Consider the following 17,408-nt stretch of genomic DNA (forward strand, 5'->3'; position numbering starts at 1 on the left):
ATCATGACTAAACACTAAGTGCCTGGGGTGTCGAGATGTGGAAAGCACTTCTCTAGCACCTTCAAGGGAGATACTTGTGTATGTACTGTATACTTGCCCTCCTCTCTTCTGCCCCTGTTAATAATACCCCCCCAACCCCTCTCCCCAATCTCGCTCCCCTACACATGAAAGCCTTCCAGCTGGCACCCAACGCCTGTACTTGGCAGGTTGGGGGGGAACACAAGAATTAAACCTATATCGCCCCAGCTACCAGTTCTCAAATATCAGTGGAGTCCAGCACTTCACCAGGGACTGCTGAGAGGAAAGCATGTCAATGGAACAAAAAGCTCCTTCTGGCACTGCTGACTGCTGTTACAGGAGTGAAGTTTTCATAAGGAAGTAGGTACAAATGATCCTATGAAGACGAAATCCAACAGCTTGGGTACAACAGTGCTGTATCTAATGTGCTAATGTGCTGTTTCATACCTGATTATGAAGCAACTACAGACAAAACATCTGGTCCAGTTCCCTTGCTATTTTGGCATCAAGATTTTCCGCTAAATTATAAGTTGTCCCTGTGACTAAGAGAAATGCAAAGCACTAGACCCACTCCTATATACTGTAAAAACACATTCAACGTAGCCAATTGATTACACTTAGCAAAAAGTAATGCAGTAAAATACAACAGCTTAGCCCAGTTTTTGTTAAAACTTTTTAGAAAGCTGTTTATTGAACTTTATGGTCATTTTGTAGGCTAGTTTGTGGCACTGAGAAGTGTTTCTAGTAATCAGTCTGCCCGTGTTGATATAAATAAAGTGTAAAAATAATAGACACACCTCTCACTATGATGTAAATTGAATAAACTGGCAACTGAGTATAAATTGCTGTCTTAGTTGGGATCCAAATGAGTGTTTGTAACTATAACTAAAGGAAATTATGCCTGTAACCATCGAATTACACTTGCTCATGTTAGTTTATTTTAGCAGACGTTGGTGCACGTCCACCCGCCAGACATCAAGTGGCTGTTAAGCTGCAGTAAAAATGTGAGCAGTATGAAATACACTGCATTGAATCAAGAATTGCATTAGTTTAGGAAACAATATCAGACAACTTATTTCTCTCTCTCTCTCTGCTATACTGACTTGCAACTAGCTTTGCAAGGTATTATATTTGTTTTACTTTCCCTGTGTGAGGTTCACAAATCTCAGCTGAGCTAAACTAATCGTCCTTTCGCATTTCTTCAGACTAACAGGAAAGTGACAGCTTGTCCACAAACCAGGGGCAGCCTTACTAGAAATAGGAATATCCACCCCTCTACAGTGATAGAGCAGCTCTGATAGCTCCTTTATTATGGAAAATTATTTTAAACAGCATAAAACGGCAGAGGCTCATTTTTTCCATGTTTCTGCCACTATCACTCCAGCTATTGATAAGATGTCTAAATTTATTGCAGAATAATTCTGCAGGAAAAGAGATAAAAGGTTGTTGAATAAAATATGAGGCGAAGGCTGTAAATTGTAGCAATGCATATCATTTCATTCAAATGTAGGACGCAATTACCATCTGCTACACTCATCAGTCCCCTCCTTTATGACTTAATTATATGTTTAATGCTATCAGATCAAGGAAAGGGCAAAACAGATGAATGAGAGAGAAAGAGAAAAGATTCCGCAACAAGACAAAAGGCAGATGAAAAGTAACATAAAAGGATGGAATTGATTTCATTCACCAGGAAATAGAAAAAGTTAATTTAGATACAATGTTCCCTCATCTCCTGTGCCTTTGTAAGATAATAAACCCAGCGTGTTGCCAATAGGTCTCATACCAGTCAAACAAAAGAAGTCAAGTTGCTCAAAACTGCAAGTCTTCCTGCATTCATTTTCAGAAGATGGAAACTTGGGTGAATCATTCAATGTGTTATATGATCACTGCAATAATTTCAGAACACACAGATGTCTCAATGACATTGATGCATTAACTACATCAAACTTAGTACATGAAAGGTTTAGCAGTAAGAAGTCATAGAAGGCTACAACATGAGGTTTTTATGACACCTGCATGTTATCATGTTATCATACTAAACATTATTTTTGTGTTATTTTACTGCAGTGAAACTACCTTGTTATATTCTCTTCTGTATGACTCCATTGCCACAACTTCACAATACCGAAACTTTTTGTTTGGATGCAAATCGTGTAAGGCAGTGTTCACAAAGAAAACTGGGGTTGTCCAAATGGCTGTGGGGTAAAAAGCTAGCCAGTGGGCATCCCAGGTGCCAGCGGGCACTGTCCTAACTGTGTACCTTTAGCCAGAACTCATTATAGAGTGACATTTAGGACTGCTGCTGTCCATGCCAAGTCAGCCCTCTGGATTGAGACAAATTATGTAGTTATTTTTTATGTCAGACATTAAGTCATGTCCAGTGGGAGCCAAATTAGTATCACCTTCATGTCACCTGGGAAAAAAATTGATAAAGGCTGTGGACTTCTTAAACAGGGGCGGTATTTAGCTTATTGGGTTCTGTTCTTAAAAACAAGACTGAATTGAATTATGGCCTGATCTACAGAGAGTTTATGTGAATATGTGATCAGAAAAATGATTTTGGTTCAAATGAAAAATCCTTCCTATGAAGTGTATTTACTAATGCACACATTCAGTAATTCACTAAACACACAAGTCCTGGTCAACTGTTTCTATCCATCCTTCCTTTCATTCTTTCATTCTCTCTTTCTCTCTTTTTTCTTTCTTTCTTTCTTTCCTGTCACACCAGAGATTGTCAAAAAGAGTACGCTGTACACTGCAGAGGGTGAGATGATTTCTTTTGCTCTGTGGTGTTTTTTCCAAACCTGAAGAAAAGCAAAAATGAATTGAATGAGTGACAAAGAAAATAAGTTAGAATTGGCCAGTAATCCTTCATTAAAGATTCAAAAATGTTACACCAAGTAAAAACACTTGGTTTTAATCATGATGGCATGATATGTTTTATGATTATGTTTGAAACAAAATCTCAATATCAAGTAAAAAAAACAAATACTACTTAGGTGGCACTTTGTAAGCTTAATTTTGTTCCATTTTTCTCAACTTTACTTTATATATACAAAGGGAACTGCTGTATCTGACAACATTAGTCCGTATTGCAGATTGTCATCCAAGCACAACATGAACAGAGCAAAAGCTCCATCTGGTGGACTAAAGCCAGTACAACTAAAGAGCACCCCAGTATGCTCCTAGATTCTTCAGCTGGCCAGGCTATTTATTGGTTGGGCTAAGCTTGTATTAAGCTCTTGAAATTATGAAATATGTGTAAGAGAATATATCAAAAGACAAAAAAGGAATCAATTAAATGCATGTGTTTGCAAAAAGAGTAAAAGTAAATGTTTTATGATGTTTTCATTTATTGGGAGGAACATTTACTGTATAATGTAGGAATCCTGTGAATCCATCAAACAGAGGACATAAGTAATTGAACAGTGTTGAAAGAGTCACTAAGTGGGCAGTTGCAGGTATCTCACAAAGCATGAAATGAATCAAAGTTGTTTATCTTCTTTGTATTATTGAGCAAATTGTAGATAATTGCTCATTTGATGTATTCAGAGTAAAGCATTCATATGATGAATACACTCTGGATATTTTCCACACAAACTTCAAGATGTAACAAACATTAAAAAAAAGGGGGGATGTAATTGATTATAAGTTAATTGTGCAAAGGTCTCCCTGATGGGAACCATCTGTCAAAACAAGCTGTACATTCACTAATTCTAATCATAATTAATTAAATGGCTAACAAATTACATACATCATAGTTAGTACAGGGGGGGAAACTACCGCAGGAACTGTTATGAAACAAATTAGCTTTAACAATGAAAGAAAATTACATCACATAACTAAATATTACATTCGTTTCCGCGAGCCACAATTCTTAATGAATTCTCTAATTAATTTAATACACACAATGTGCATAATTTGGAGCTGAAAATGTCAGTGGGTCAGACTTAACCATATTGTTGCTGGCTGTCTGTTTCAACGAGTGCCATATTAGCACAACATGACCTCTATGTAAATTACACAGACCAACTGTTGTAATTTTAATTCCAGGGTCTAATTAACATGTTCTAAAGATATCATACAAGTACATTTAGCTCATTTTACACATGCCGGTGTCAATGTAAGAATTCCATTTGCCTCAATTTTCTATAATCCCTTTGATAGGAGACGTCATGACAGCTTATGTCACAGATGTCAATTATAAAAGAAATGGTTACTATTTTTTTTTTCATGCTAGTGTAAAGTGTTGAACTTTGTCAGGCTGACTCACTGCTCTTAAAACTCAAGACTACTGGAGCTGTGAGCATTTATAAGACACTATGATTGAGCTAATTCAGCAAGCACTTACATGTCAATTACAACAGTATTTCTAAAAGAGGTGGCATTTTAGCTGTGACTATCATGCTGAGGTCAACAGGCTCTACATGCAATCAGTCAGTAAGAGTTACTGGCTAAAAAAAAAGAAAAAAGTCTTCCGTCACTGAAGCATTTGTGATTTCAGAGTGAAAGAATACCCCACAGTTCAAAATGGCAGAGTAATAATCTCTACTCACAAAGAACTGTTATCAAGTGTTTTTTCAGGTTGTAATGGCCTTATAACGACAGTTAGAGACAGTTTTTCCTCAGAGAAGCTCTGGAGGTCTATCTGCACTGATGGGTCAAATAAAAAACTTCCCGCACTGCAACTACTGATTATGTTTATTAATGATTAATCTGCTGACTGTTTTCTCAAATAATGCATAGATTTTATATAGAAAAACCCAATTTTCCTGAACCCAAGAGGGTGTCCTCAAATGGCTTATTTTTGTCTGACCAACAAATCAAAACCAAAAGATATTCAATTTAACATCATCTAAAAACAAGAAAAACAGCAAATCTTCACATTCGCAAAACTCACACCAACAGATGTTGTTGCACTTTTGCTTGGAAAATCATTAAAACAGTTAATCAGATATGAAAATTGTTGCCGACTAATCATTTTAGCTCTGTATTCAAGAGCAATGCAGACACCTGTAAGTGTGCACACTGTGTCACTGCAGGTAACGTCACTATGAATTAAATCGTATGTAATTACACACCGGTGATTGACTTTCACTGCTATATGCTCCGTCGCCTCTGTATTGCAAGTGTTTTTTTCCAACCATGTGCCCGTTCAGTTTAGAGAAAATACAATCAAATTTACCAAATGATGCCATCATTGAGTGTGAATGTAGAAATGGGTGAATAAATGAATAAATTGCCCAGTGGATGGAACATATAAGCTAACACATGCATTGCAGGGCTCGGGGGCTATCCTGAGGCCAATCATTTAGCTAACACACTAATGAAACCGTGTGTAGTGTGGCTAAGGGCAGCCACCATGGGAGGTACCACTCCCCCTCCCTCCTCATGTTGGGGACTGTTAATAGGCTGGATGGAGCCAATGGGACTCCCAGGAGAGGGTCTGTTGATGAAGAGGAAAACCTGTCGTCGCCCTCACTAATCACTGCCTAATGGCTGCAGTAACACAGGTTTTACAAATGTGATTGCACATGTGTGCCTGTACATGTGTGTGTAAATGTGCTGTGTGTTAGAATTAGGGAAGTTTTATAATATTGATTATTCTAAATGTTCATTGGGGAATCTATAGATTTTCAATTATTGGATGTGTGCATATTTTGCTACCAAAGACTGGTGAAACAGTAATTTATATAACAAGTGCATAAATAGTCACCAATATGAAAGTGCTGCAGGGTTATTGTTAGATTCACATACACATCATTAAAGGTACAGTAGCTTGACTGAAACCTGCTGTGTCTTTTAATACAGGGACGAAAAAAGAATTCAGAAAACACATAAATTGGAGCTGAAACAATTAGCTGATTAATCAATTAGTCAATCAACAGAAAACTAATCTGCAACAATATTGAACCAAGCATTCTTTGGTTCCAGTTTCTTCAATGGGAGGATTTCCTGTTTTTCCTCTTTCACAGTAAAGTGAATATATTTGGGTTTTCGGACTGTTGGTTGGACAAAACAACCATCAACATTTAACATCATCTCGGACTCTGGCAAACTGTAATGAACATGTTTATTACAGTTGTTTGACTTATAGATTAAACGATTAATGTGATTCATGATTATGCCTATAATAAATATTAGCAAATTAATCAATAATTAAAATAACCTTAAAATAATTGTTTTTAATCCTGTGTACAACAGTAATATTTTACAGAAATAATAGTAAAACAGGCCTATGATTCCAATTTGTCAAACAGTCACATTTTTAAGCAGTAACTGAAAACACTGGAGACAACAATGGAAATAAGTCCAGGACTGTATCGTTCTATCCCTGACAAAGTCTGATATGTTATATTTTAAAATATATTGTTGTTAAAGTAAACCTCAACCTAATTTGTCCCAGTATGTGAACCATAAATTCATGATTAAAACATAACAATAATAAGTAATAGGCCTTTAAATTGAATATCCTACTTTGAGTTAACTGCTGGTCAAACAATTAAGCAATTAAAAGTCATCAGAAACTGAAGTCTGATAATGGACAAGTATTGTTTTTGACTATTTGATTGATATATAAAAATCTAATTATATCCCAAATAGCCGTGGGTTAGCCCTTAAAATTATCTTTAGTTGAAGCTATTTCGACATTTTTTAATGTGACAACTTTGAGTCTGATTAACCAGAGTTTGAATTGTGGTTTAAATGGAGAAACACAAATACATATACTGTGTATGTCGACAGCACACATACGCTCCTGATTCATCACAGTGGTAAAGCTAGTTATGCAACTCTTTGAGGTGTGTTAAGTGTCAGTTCATTGTGCAGGTTAAGCTTGCCTCCATTCGACATTATGGTGTTAAAACAACTTTTCTTAACAGAAAGTACAACAAACAATAAACGTCTGTGCTCAACCCACATCTGTGACAGCTACTACTGAGCAGTTGCTACTTGTTGCCAACTTAAATGCAAAGCTGTCAAACTGTTACCGCGTGTCTATGCAGCAAGCGCGTCAGACGCGTTTTTCACGCGCACGTCATACGCAACAGGTATAATCAATGCAGCTGTCTGCACCGACTCCGTGCAGGCTGGCCGCGTCTCACGGGCTAAACCGCGACCTGAAGCGTTAATTTAAGCTTCAAGTCTATTTTTCTCCGTGTGTATTGAGATCTGAGCGCTTTCAACACGCGGGTGACCTACACTCAACGCTGCACCTGAACGCCTCCGGTGAAGACACACAGAAGGAGCTCACTGCTGCTGCTACTCTGCTGACGTGCTGCTCACGGTGCGTTTGCTGTCCAGACACGAGTGAGTTAAGATATCGCTTCCGGTTAAGACCTACAAAGTAAAGTTATGGTTAAAGGACAGGTTCACAATTTCAAGTTTGTCTTAAAACAACAGTCAGGTGCAAATGAACATTGAAATAGATTTTTCTTGCTGTAATTATTTTTTCTGTTCATACTGACCATTATAAGATCCCTCCATAATGCACTAACAATGTAAGTGATGGGGGTCAAAATTCAGTCCTCCTTCTGTACAGAAATGTATTGAAAAGTTTATCTGAAGCTAATATTAAGCTTTAGCCGCCCATATTAGTCAAATCCAGTAGATATCTTTCAACATTACAGTCTTTTTAGTGCCACAGTCCCTCTATACTTCCACCGCAGCTCAACAGGGAAACACTGTCTGAGGAAATACAAAGAGGAAATTTGATGCTAAAAAGACTTACATGTAGCAGATATCCACTTGATATGACTAACTCAGACTGCTGAAGCCTCATATAAGCTTCAGATAAACTTTTAATGCACTTTTTCACAAAATGACTGCATGGACACACTGTGGATTTTGGCCTCCATCACTTACATTGAAAGCACATTTGAAGGGGATCTTTTTAACAGCCAGTATGAACAGGAGGAATGATTACAGCAAGAAAAAACCTCTTCAGATAAACTTTTAAACACATTTTTGCACAGAAGGAGGCTTGTGGCTTTTGTCCCCCATCACTTACATTGTAAGTGCATTATGAATGGATCTTCTAATAGTCAGTATGAACAGGATAAATCATTACAGCAAGAAAACTGATGTTTTAAGACTGACTTGAAAACGTGTGATCCAGTCCTTCTTATATAAATTGGCACGCTGAAGGCTTTAATTTGAACATGGTTGCATTATAAGATAATACATGCATGATTTTGAAGGTGAAACACCACACTTCCTGCAGTATTCACGATGAACTTGCCGTCAGCTCCGTGTAGGCCGAGACTTGCCTGCATATGTGTGTCCAATCAGAGAAAACCGATAAGGTGGAAGTCGGCAGCTACGTCCTCATACAAAGCAGTGTGTCACTTAAAGTTGTGGCGTGGACATTTAGCGAAGAAACCGGGAACTTGGGCAAAGTTTCTCTCAGCCAGGAGGAAGTCGGCGGATTTTGCGAGACTATGATAATGTCCCTGGTCGGTTGCAGAAGACGGGAAGGATACGGTATGGCAACATAACTTTACAGTGTAGCTTTGTGCTGGGCCGCGGGTGTTACAGCCTGCTGTATATTTCTGACTGTCAACACTGACTGCCGCTGCTGCTCCATGCAATATTTCTAGCATGCCACGCAGGCAGCTAACTTCTCCAAAGTTAAGAAAACCTTGCCTACAACTCGGTAGTGGCCCACTCACTATGATACTTTGACATTTTCTATATGTTCCCTTTTTTAGAGAAAACCTTAGAATGATGAAAGTTAGGAGATACTTGAGGGGTAGTGGGAGGGTACTCGCATTTGTGTTCATTGCCTCCGTCATTTGGCTGCTGTTTGACATGGCTGCACTCCGCATATCAATAAACGACGTGAACAGTCAGCTTTTGAAGGAGCGAGTGATAAAAGAAAGGGAGGTTTTCAAGCAGCAGTCCAAGATGACACAGCTGGTGAAAAGGGGGTTTAAACACCCGGTGCAGAGGGTGGACTTGGCTGTGACACATGCGGGCAAAGGGCCACTCAGTTCAGGTGTCAAACTAGCCCAAGTGTACAGACAGGGAGGGAAGAAACGGGACCAAATGTTGCAACAAGCAGGAGATAAGCTTCTCAAGAGTGACCACTCTGAATCTGTAGTTTCTAAACATAATGAGGGAGCTGCCCTGCAAAATGGTCCATCAAAGCAGGGTGTTCCTGCTAAAAAAGCAGTAAATTTGGATCAGAATGGACCAAAATTAGAGAAAAGTAGAGTCGTAGATGGCTCTAATAAAGTGACTTTACCTGTAGTGCCGTCCAATTTAACCCAAGTGCCACCTGGTGTTCAGGAAAACAAACTCATTAAAACCGGAGATGCCATAAAAAATGCTCTGGACAAAAAGGATTTAAAGACAAATGTAAGAGTCAAGGATGAACCGAAGACTGGCTTAAAGGTGAGCCAGCCTCAGGCTGAGGAGACACACCCTGTTAAAACAACACCTTCAAACAAGGATGTAAAAGGAAAGGAGGTTGAGATAAAAAAGGAGGAAAAACAGGTCAAGAAGTTTGTCAAGTCTGATGTGAATGTGGCGAAACAACCGTCGAAACCTACAATCAAGCTCCCAGCAGGAGAGGACTCCAAGGATAACTTCACCGCTGTCAGAAAACCAGGTGTCCACAAAGTGCTTTCTCTGGATTTGACTTACGCTCCCAGAAATGCCAAGGCGGTAGGCCAGTTCGGCCAGGCGGTGATTGTTGCCAGCGAAGAAGACGCAGAGGTGAAGAGGAGATGGAACGAAGGGCATTTTAACGTCTACCTGAGTGACAAGATCCCTGTGGACCGTGCCATTCCAGACACCAGGCCCGATATGTGAGTCTCTTCTGCACACATTACATCTCAAATCGCTATGATTGACAAGCTAAATTGTCTCTCTCTCTTTTTTTTTGCCGTGTTTTCCAGGTGTGCGCAGAATCTAGTCCACGATGACTTGCCTTCCACCAGTGTGATTTTCTGTTTCGTGGATGAAGTGTGGTCCACGCTGCTGCGCTCTGTGCACAGCGTTCTCAACAGATCTCCGCCACACCTCCTCAAAGAGATCATTCTCGTGGATGATTTCAGCACCAAAGGTAAAAGTGTTCTGAATGCTTCTCGAGTAGAGCCTATTATCTTGAATTGGTCTCCACAGGAGGATAAAATTGTCAACAGCAGCAAGCACCAAAACACTTCCCTTACTGACAAAAGAGAGCACTGAGCTTTTATGATTTTATTCCTTTTGGCTTGTCTGCAGTGCCCAGTATGCCCAAAAAACATCACATTTACTGGCACTGGACTTGTGCTTGTCTTCATACAATTCCCTGTTTAAAGCCTATAATTGGTAGGCAAAGTAATACAGTAATAGTAATGATAAATAGCCTAATAGTGTAGTTTTTTTCATGAAAATGCTGAAACTTTTGTTAATTCATAATGATTAATCAGATTTTAGGCTATTAAACAGCGTGTGACTGAATGTTATGGAAATCCACAACAACTGAACACCCATCTGGCACTTTTACCATATTTAGTTTTATATAAACATAATAACAGGGCTGCAACTCATGATTATTTTCATTACTGATTAGTCTTTCCATTTTTTGATTAATTAATTCATTGTTTAGTATATAAATCAGTGAAAAACATCTATCACAAGTTCCCAGATTCCAAGGTGACATCTTCAAATAGTCCAAATATTTACAGTTATATAAAACAAAGAAAATCAGAAATTTTTCCTATTTAAGAAGCTGGTGCCACAGTTTACTTAATGCATGACCTGAACTATTTAGTAATTATCAAAATTAGGGCTGCAACTAACAATTATTTCATTATCCATTAATCTGTCAATTATTTTCTCACTAATCGATTAGTCATTTGGTCTGTAAAATGTCTGAAAATTGTGAAAAATGTCGATTACTGTTTCCCTAAGCCCAAGGTGACGTTCTCAAATGTCTTCTTTTGTCCCAACCAACAGTCCAGGACCAAAGATATTTAGTTTACTATTATAGAAAACACATCATCACGGACAAAATTGAGAAGCTAGAATCTGAGAATTTTTTTCTTCTTCTTCTTCTTTTGTCTTAAAAAATGACCCAAAAACGATCAATCAATTATTAAAAAAAGTTGGTTAGTTGATACGTTGTCTGTCAATCAACTAATTGATTTATTGACTAATCATAGCAGCTTTAATCAAAGTTGTTGATTAATTTTCTGTCAATCAACTAATCAGTTAATCTACTAGTTGTTTCGGCATCACATAGCATGATTCAGTCTTCAGCTGAAATCAAAAATGATTTGATTTCTGGAAGTTTATGTAAGTTTTACATCAGTAGTTCAATGAGGCTCATTGATGAGTGTTAAATGCTGTCAGTGTTGTAAAATGACAAATAACTACAAAGTAATTTCACTACTCACTTTTACTCCCGCAGACTATCTAAAGGAGCAGCTGGATAAATACATGTCCCAGTTTCCCAAAGTGCGAATCATTCGCTTGAAGGAGCGTCAGGGCCTGATCAGGGCCAGGCTGGCCGGAGCGGCCGTTGCCAAAGGTAAACACTGTTAAATGATGAACCATTTTTGTAACAAATGTTTTTAATGTATAGTTTATGTACAAAGGTGATGGAGGTGTGCATGAGGCAACATGACCCATATAAAAGAACAGCAACAGAATTCACATGAATGTGTAAAAACGTGTGACATAATCGTCCCCCTGAACTCTGAGGTTAAAGTTAATTATGAGAATAGTATGAGAGTGACGTGATTAAGGTGCTGAATAAAGCACACAGTGTAAAGGAATGTTCATTATATACATTTTGGTGCAGTGATGTACCTCCATGTAATCTAATCATACACAAAGCCTGATGTCAGTGGCTAAAATACAGGCTAAACCTATAGATGCTTAATTTAAATGTGTGATGTCTTGCTGTACAGGCCTGTAACTGTATGGACTAATGTATCACGCTAATCAATATGACATGGATTAAAAAACACTGTTTAAAAAGTTATATTGCTTTATAGTTATCTCAGCTCTGGTACTTGCAAATGAGCAAATACGATATTCAATGAAATTGTGAACAAGCTCTTAATTATTAACACTTATACACAAAATGCAAAACTGGAAACAGAAAACAAACAAACAAGATTTTTCAGGTCAACATCCTGCTGCTGTAAAGTTAGAACAAGGACACACGTTAACAGTCTAATCCTCACTTTTTGATTTAGTCATCTCCAAACTGACAGACAAATGCATATTAAATAGGGGAAAGGTACAGGAAGTCTGTGATCCAGTCTCTGTATGTTGCAATTCCAAACTGCTTGACAGTTTGTTGCACCTTCATTTGCACAAGTGCACACATTTTAGCAGATGTGTGCATGAAGTAACAGATGGTGAACGTTCATTTATATATTAAACATCCTTGTAATAAATACAGTGGCTGAAACACAAGATCAATAACACTGAGTTGCACATTATTTTTCAAGAGAAACGGCCAAGTGTTAAACTTGCATCTGCTCTCTCACCATATGCTGTTGTGCTATTATTTGCATACATAAACAATCGACACTCTGTCAAAAAACTCTTTGATAAATGTTACAGGAGGTTCACTGTTAATAAGAAGGATGGTTATTTGTTTAACTGCAGCAGGATGTTTGCTTTTCTCTTAGGCGAGGTTCTTACCTTCCTTGACTCCCACGTGGAGTGTAACGTGGGCTGGCTGGAGCCTCTGCTGGAGAGAGTCTATCTGGATCGCAAGAAGGTGCCCTGTCCAGTCATTGAAGTCATCAGTGATAAAGACATGAGGTGACTTGAGTGGCAGAGTAGCCATACTGTATATGAGATGTGATCATGTTGTCATTATGATGTTGGAGCTTCTGTTCTGGCTCTTTCTTTTCAGTTATATGCTGGTTGACAACTTCCAAAGAGGTATTTTCAAATGGCCTTTGGTGTTTGGCTGGAGTGCGTTACCAGACGAGTATATTAAGAAGAATAACATGACCATCGCAGATCCCATCAGGTACCTACGCAGAGTCCAAGACGAGGGGTTTTCCATGCTGTTATTTTTAATTTATGATTATTTATGATTCTTGGCTTAAACTCAGCTTCAGTTGTTATTTTTATGTACTGTATGTCTTCTATTCCTTTTTTTTTATCTTTCAGATGTCCAGTTATGGCTGGAGGGCTTTTCTCCATAGACAAAAAATACTTCTATGAACTTGGTGCCTATGATCCTGGCCTGGATGTGTGGGGTGGGGAGAACATGGAGATTTCGTTTAAGGTATATTAGTCATATCTGGAATTCTGTCAAACTTCTTTCACATGAGCACAAATCCTAAAATGATCCTACATGTCGCCACTTGAACAGATCTGGATGTGTGGAGGGGAAATAGAGATTATCCCCTGCTCTCGAGTGGGGCACATCTTCCGAGGACAGAACCCTTACAAATTCCCCAAGGACAGGCAGAAGACAGTGGAGCGTAACCTGGCGAGGGTGGCTGAAGTTTGGCTGGATGAATACAAGGACCTTTTCTATGGCCACGGCTACCACCACCTGCTGGATAAAAAGATCATTGACATCGGCAACCTCACGGAGCAGATTGAGCTTAGGAACAGGCTCAAATGCAAATCCTTCAAGTGGTACCTGGAGAACGTGTATCCCGATATGAAGGCTCCTTTAGTCAAAGCTGAAGGCCTGGTAAGTGGATGCTCCTGATCGTACATTTTTCTCTCTTGCAGCACACAATGCTCTTTGTTCACTTAAACTTTATTCACATTTCCCTAATTGATCAGTTCCAAATCAAATGCTTTCCTTCCATAACATCATTATTATCTGTGCTGAGAAACCAAACAGAAGCCCCTTTCATTACGTTAATCTGACAGCAATTTAGTATTCCGTTTCTGAAAAGGGCTAGAGACTGTGATTTTTATGTATGACTTCAAATTAGTAAACAAGTGTTGGCAGTGCTGTTGCTTCACCCCTGACACTTATCATCTCATGTTTCCCTGTAGGTCTTCAATCGTGGCTTAAGAAAATGCCTCAGTCTGCAGAAAGACTCTCTGTCCTTTGAGATCTGTGATCTCAGCAAGCAGGTAGGCTTCACTTTATTTGACAGATTGGAATGTTGCTCAGAAAAACATGCACATGTTATGCAGATCTGGCCTCATGACTGTGATAATTACGAGGGTGGGCATAACACAAAAATATCCAGGAATAGACATAAACCAGCACAAATGTAATCAGATTCCGAGACAGGACCCAAGCCACGATAAACAAGGGTGGAGTCCAAGATGAGACCAAGACTTTCTAAATGTGGTCGTCTTGGATTCAAAGCAGCCCCAATGAGCCATCTTTTTAAATCTTTTACTTTTCATGGAGCTTAATATCATGCTGTTCACTATTCCCTCTATTTTGCTCTTCTCTATTTCTCTCTTATATCACAGAGTCAGCACTTTAACTACACCTGGATGAGGCATCTTCGCCAGCAGGACCTTTGTGTTGCTCCCCAAACCAAAGAAAGTGGCATCACTTTAAAATCATGTGATAATGTCAAGTCTGAACTCCGCTGGTTCCACAAATCCTCCAACTCAGCACTGGTAGGTTGACCTTGGGTGTACTATTTGCTTTCTCCACCATATTTGTTTTTCTTTCCTTCACCACTCTGTCATTTTAGAAATTCTAGGTCTCTGAAAGACAACAGAATTGGTCTGCTGTTGATTTGCTTCAACAACAGACTCACTTGGAAGCAAAGTATAACTGTCAGTTTACAAATGAGTGTCTGTGACTCCTGGACACATGGAAAGATTTTTGGACTAACTTTACTAAGTGAAATTAGAAAGAAATTACAATTTGACTTAAAAAAAAAAAAAGTTTTCCATGCATTTGTGTTTAGGAGGAAAATAAACGTGCAAACGGATTACAAATTAGGGTGATTAGCAAAAAGGAATTGGGATGAAAAGTTGGAATAATTATCTAAAATTAATGGATAAACAGGTGAAATAGTTAACTAAAAGTAAACAGTGTAAATAATTAGCTAAAAGTCAAGGGATGTGGAGGTACGTCCCACAAAAAAAAGTTTGGAACCACAGGTTTAGAAGGTAATTAATAATTAATGAACATTAATTATATCCTCTGTTTTGTCTTTGTCTAGGCGGAGCACCTCATGGCGGAGTTCGTTTCCCGCCACATGTGCCTGGAGGCGGGGCCTCAGGGTGACACTCTTCGCCTCAGCCCTTGTGAACCCGTGAACACCTTCCAAAAATGGCAGTTCACACATTACCACGCTCAGTCAAGAGACTGAATGAGTTTTAAGTGTTCAAACATGCAATAAATACCACCAGTGGCCTCATACTACAGTACAGTCTGTGGTCCAGCTTCAACACAGGACTCTCCAAAGACAATGGGAAACGCTTTGGTGGCAGTGATATGTGTGTGCGCGCTGTGAAGCAGAGGGTGTGGGGATGTGCAATGTTTTTGATTTCCTTTTTTTATTATTATATCAACCTCAACTGAGCTTGAGTTTAAACACTAGTGCCAGAATCCTCTGTCTGTTTAGGAAAGTTTGGTCTGGAGGGTGCTTATTTTGGAAAAGTTCCTCTACTCTGGCATTTAGGGAAAAGACCACGCATGTGCCTTTTAGATGATTGCTTTAAAAACTGGGCTTCATGTGAATGTACTTTAAAGAACAATTCGTCTGATAAGTTTTGTGGTATAAAATATCTTCTCACTGCCAAAGATGTAAGGATTAACAGTGCCTCGTAGATCTGAAATGTAAAAACTTATTTTCTGGTTGTGTTTGCTCTGCTGGGACTGAATAATGAGTTATATTGCATGTAATTTAGAATTTACTAATTTGTATAAAACACATATTTTTGGTGAGACATCTGCTGTACTTTTTCCAGATGTCGTCTACTTTACATTTCATGAGGCTCTTGGGTGAAAACGCTGTTTCTCTGGTTTTAAATGCTGCATTATATAGATTGGAGGTTTTTGTTGTGGAAACTGTATGAATTTCTTTTTTTCACTAGAGGGAAGTGTTGGTCTAAAACACCCGATAAACCTGTGCTGTGATTTAATGATTTTTCTAAGCTGTTATCAAACTCTTACACACAAATGCATTTTCTAAGAAAGTAGAAATAAAATGACTTAAGAATAAGACTTTATCTCTTTATTTGACATTTTTTTTATATCCACCAGTCATTAAGACAAGTATTGTATATTTATGTTTAGGTATCACTTGATACTTGCAGTCATAGTTTCACTACCTGTGTACTCCAAAGGTTAAGACAGTTAACTTGATACCAGCCACCATCTTAGTTATTATAGCTAGTAGGATTATAAAGCCCTGAGCTTCTTACATTATGTATTTAATCTGCTGTTCAAATACCTGCCTTACATAACAAGATTTTCTCTTCTTAAAGCCACTGCAATTAAAAACATACCTCCTGGATATGAGATGGTAAATAGGCATTCATCTCCCATCACGTTACACAACAGATATAAATAGTCTTCTTCATATAGAAATCCTATTAGTCTTGGCATTGTATGTAAGGTTTGTGTGATCTTGTGAGTTACATCAGGGATTTTCATTAAGCATATACCATCTACAAGTTGATGTTAAATTTAGATGTGAAAACTGGTTCCCATATGGCATAGATGTACAGTCAGTTTCCTTTAGTGTTAATTTTATGCTATGCATCATGTCCAGGCAGTTTTTATTCTTACAAATTCATGATCATGTACTCAAAGGTTTCTATCTTCTGGCGGGTGTTTCCTCTGCGGATCTTACGGTAGGACACGGTGCCGTATTTGGAGGAGGTGAGGTGGTTGAAGGGTTTGTGGTGGTCGGGGCTGGATTTCCTCGGCAGAGTGGAGTGGCCCGGACTGGGTTCTTGCTGGGACCCTGCAGGAACATGCAAGTTGTGGTCCTGCTCTGGCTCCCTGTCACCATCACCTGACATCAGGTGTTCAGCACTAGACATCTGGTTTGGGGCCTCTGGTTCCCCACTCAGCCTCATACAACTCTCCTCATTAGACACATCAAAGGGTTCAAGATTTGATGTTTGTGCCTCCGACACCTCAACTGGTAGATTCTCTGAAAAGTAAAGAAAGGAAAATAAATCTTTTGTATTCTGTAAACAAAATCCTCACTCTCGAAATTGATTAGATTGTGTAATACTACATTCCTCTTACCTTCCCCTGATGATATATTCTGTCCAGGCTGTGTTTGCATGTCTGCCACTGTGCCGTTAAGTTGCAGAATTTCTCCCCAGGTGCTCACTGACTTCTCTGGGGTTGGATTGCCCTCTGCTCCTGGATCTGCAGGATCTGATTGATTCATCGGTTCAATATTTGGTGTCTGGGGTTCTTCGCTTTCCTCCTCATGTTCAGTCAGAATGACCTGCGGAGTAACTTCCCTCTCCAT

General features: G+C 38.8%; 1 protein-coding gene across 1 annotated transcript; it reads left to right on the forward strand.

Annotated features, from left to right (window-relative positions):
* Window positions 1–8,706: 8,706 nt before the first annotated feature.
* On the forward strand, window positions 8,707–16,141 carry LOC121906919 (polypeptide N-acetylgalactosaminyltransferase 5). The gene is made up of 10 exons (XM_042426152.1): window positions 8,707–9,830; window positions 9,921–10,087; window positions 11,420–11,539; window positions 12,654–12,789; window positions 12,884–13,003; window positions 13,147–13,264; window positions 13,352–13,681; window positions 13,996–14,076; window positions 14,428–14,580; window positions 15,135–16,141. Exons 1-10 carry the CDS (start codon window positions 8,743–8,745, stop codon window positions 15,282–15,284), a joined length of 2,463 nt encoding a protein of 820 aa, XP_042282086.1. The 5' UTR covers window positions 8,707–8,742; the 3' UTR covers window positions 15,285–16,141.
* The last annotated feature ends 1,267 nt before the right edge of the window (window positions 16,142–17,408 follow it).

Source organism: Thunnus maccoyii, chromosome 11, assembly GCF_910596095.1.
Source record: "Thunnus maccoyii chromosome 11, fThuMac1.1, whole genome shotgun sequence".
In the NCBI taxonomy this organism is placed as follows: domain Eukaryota; kingdom Metazoa; phylum Chordata; class Actinopteri; order Scombriformes; family Scombridae; genus Thunnus; species Thunnus maccoyii.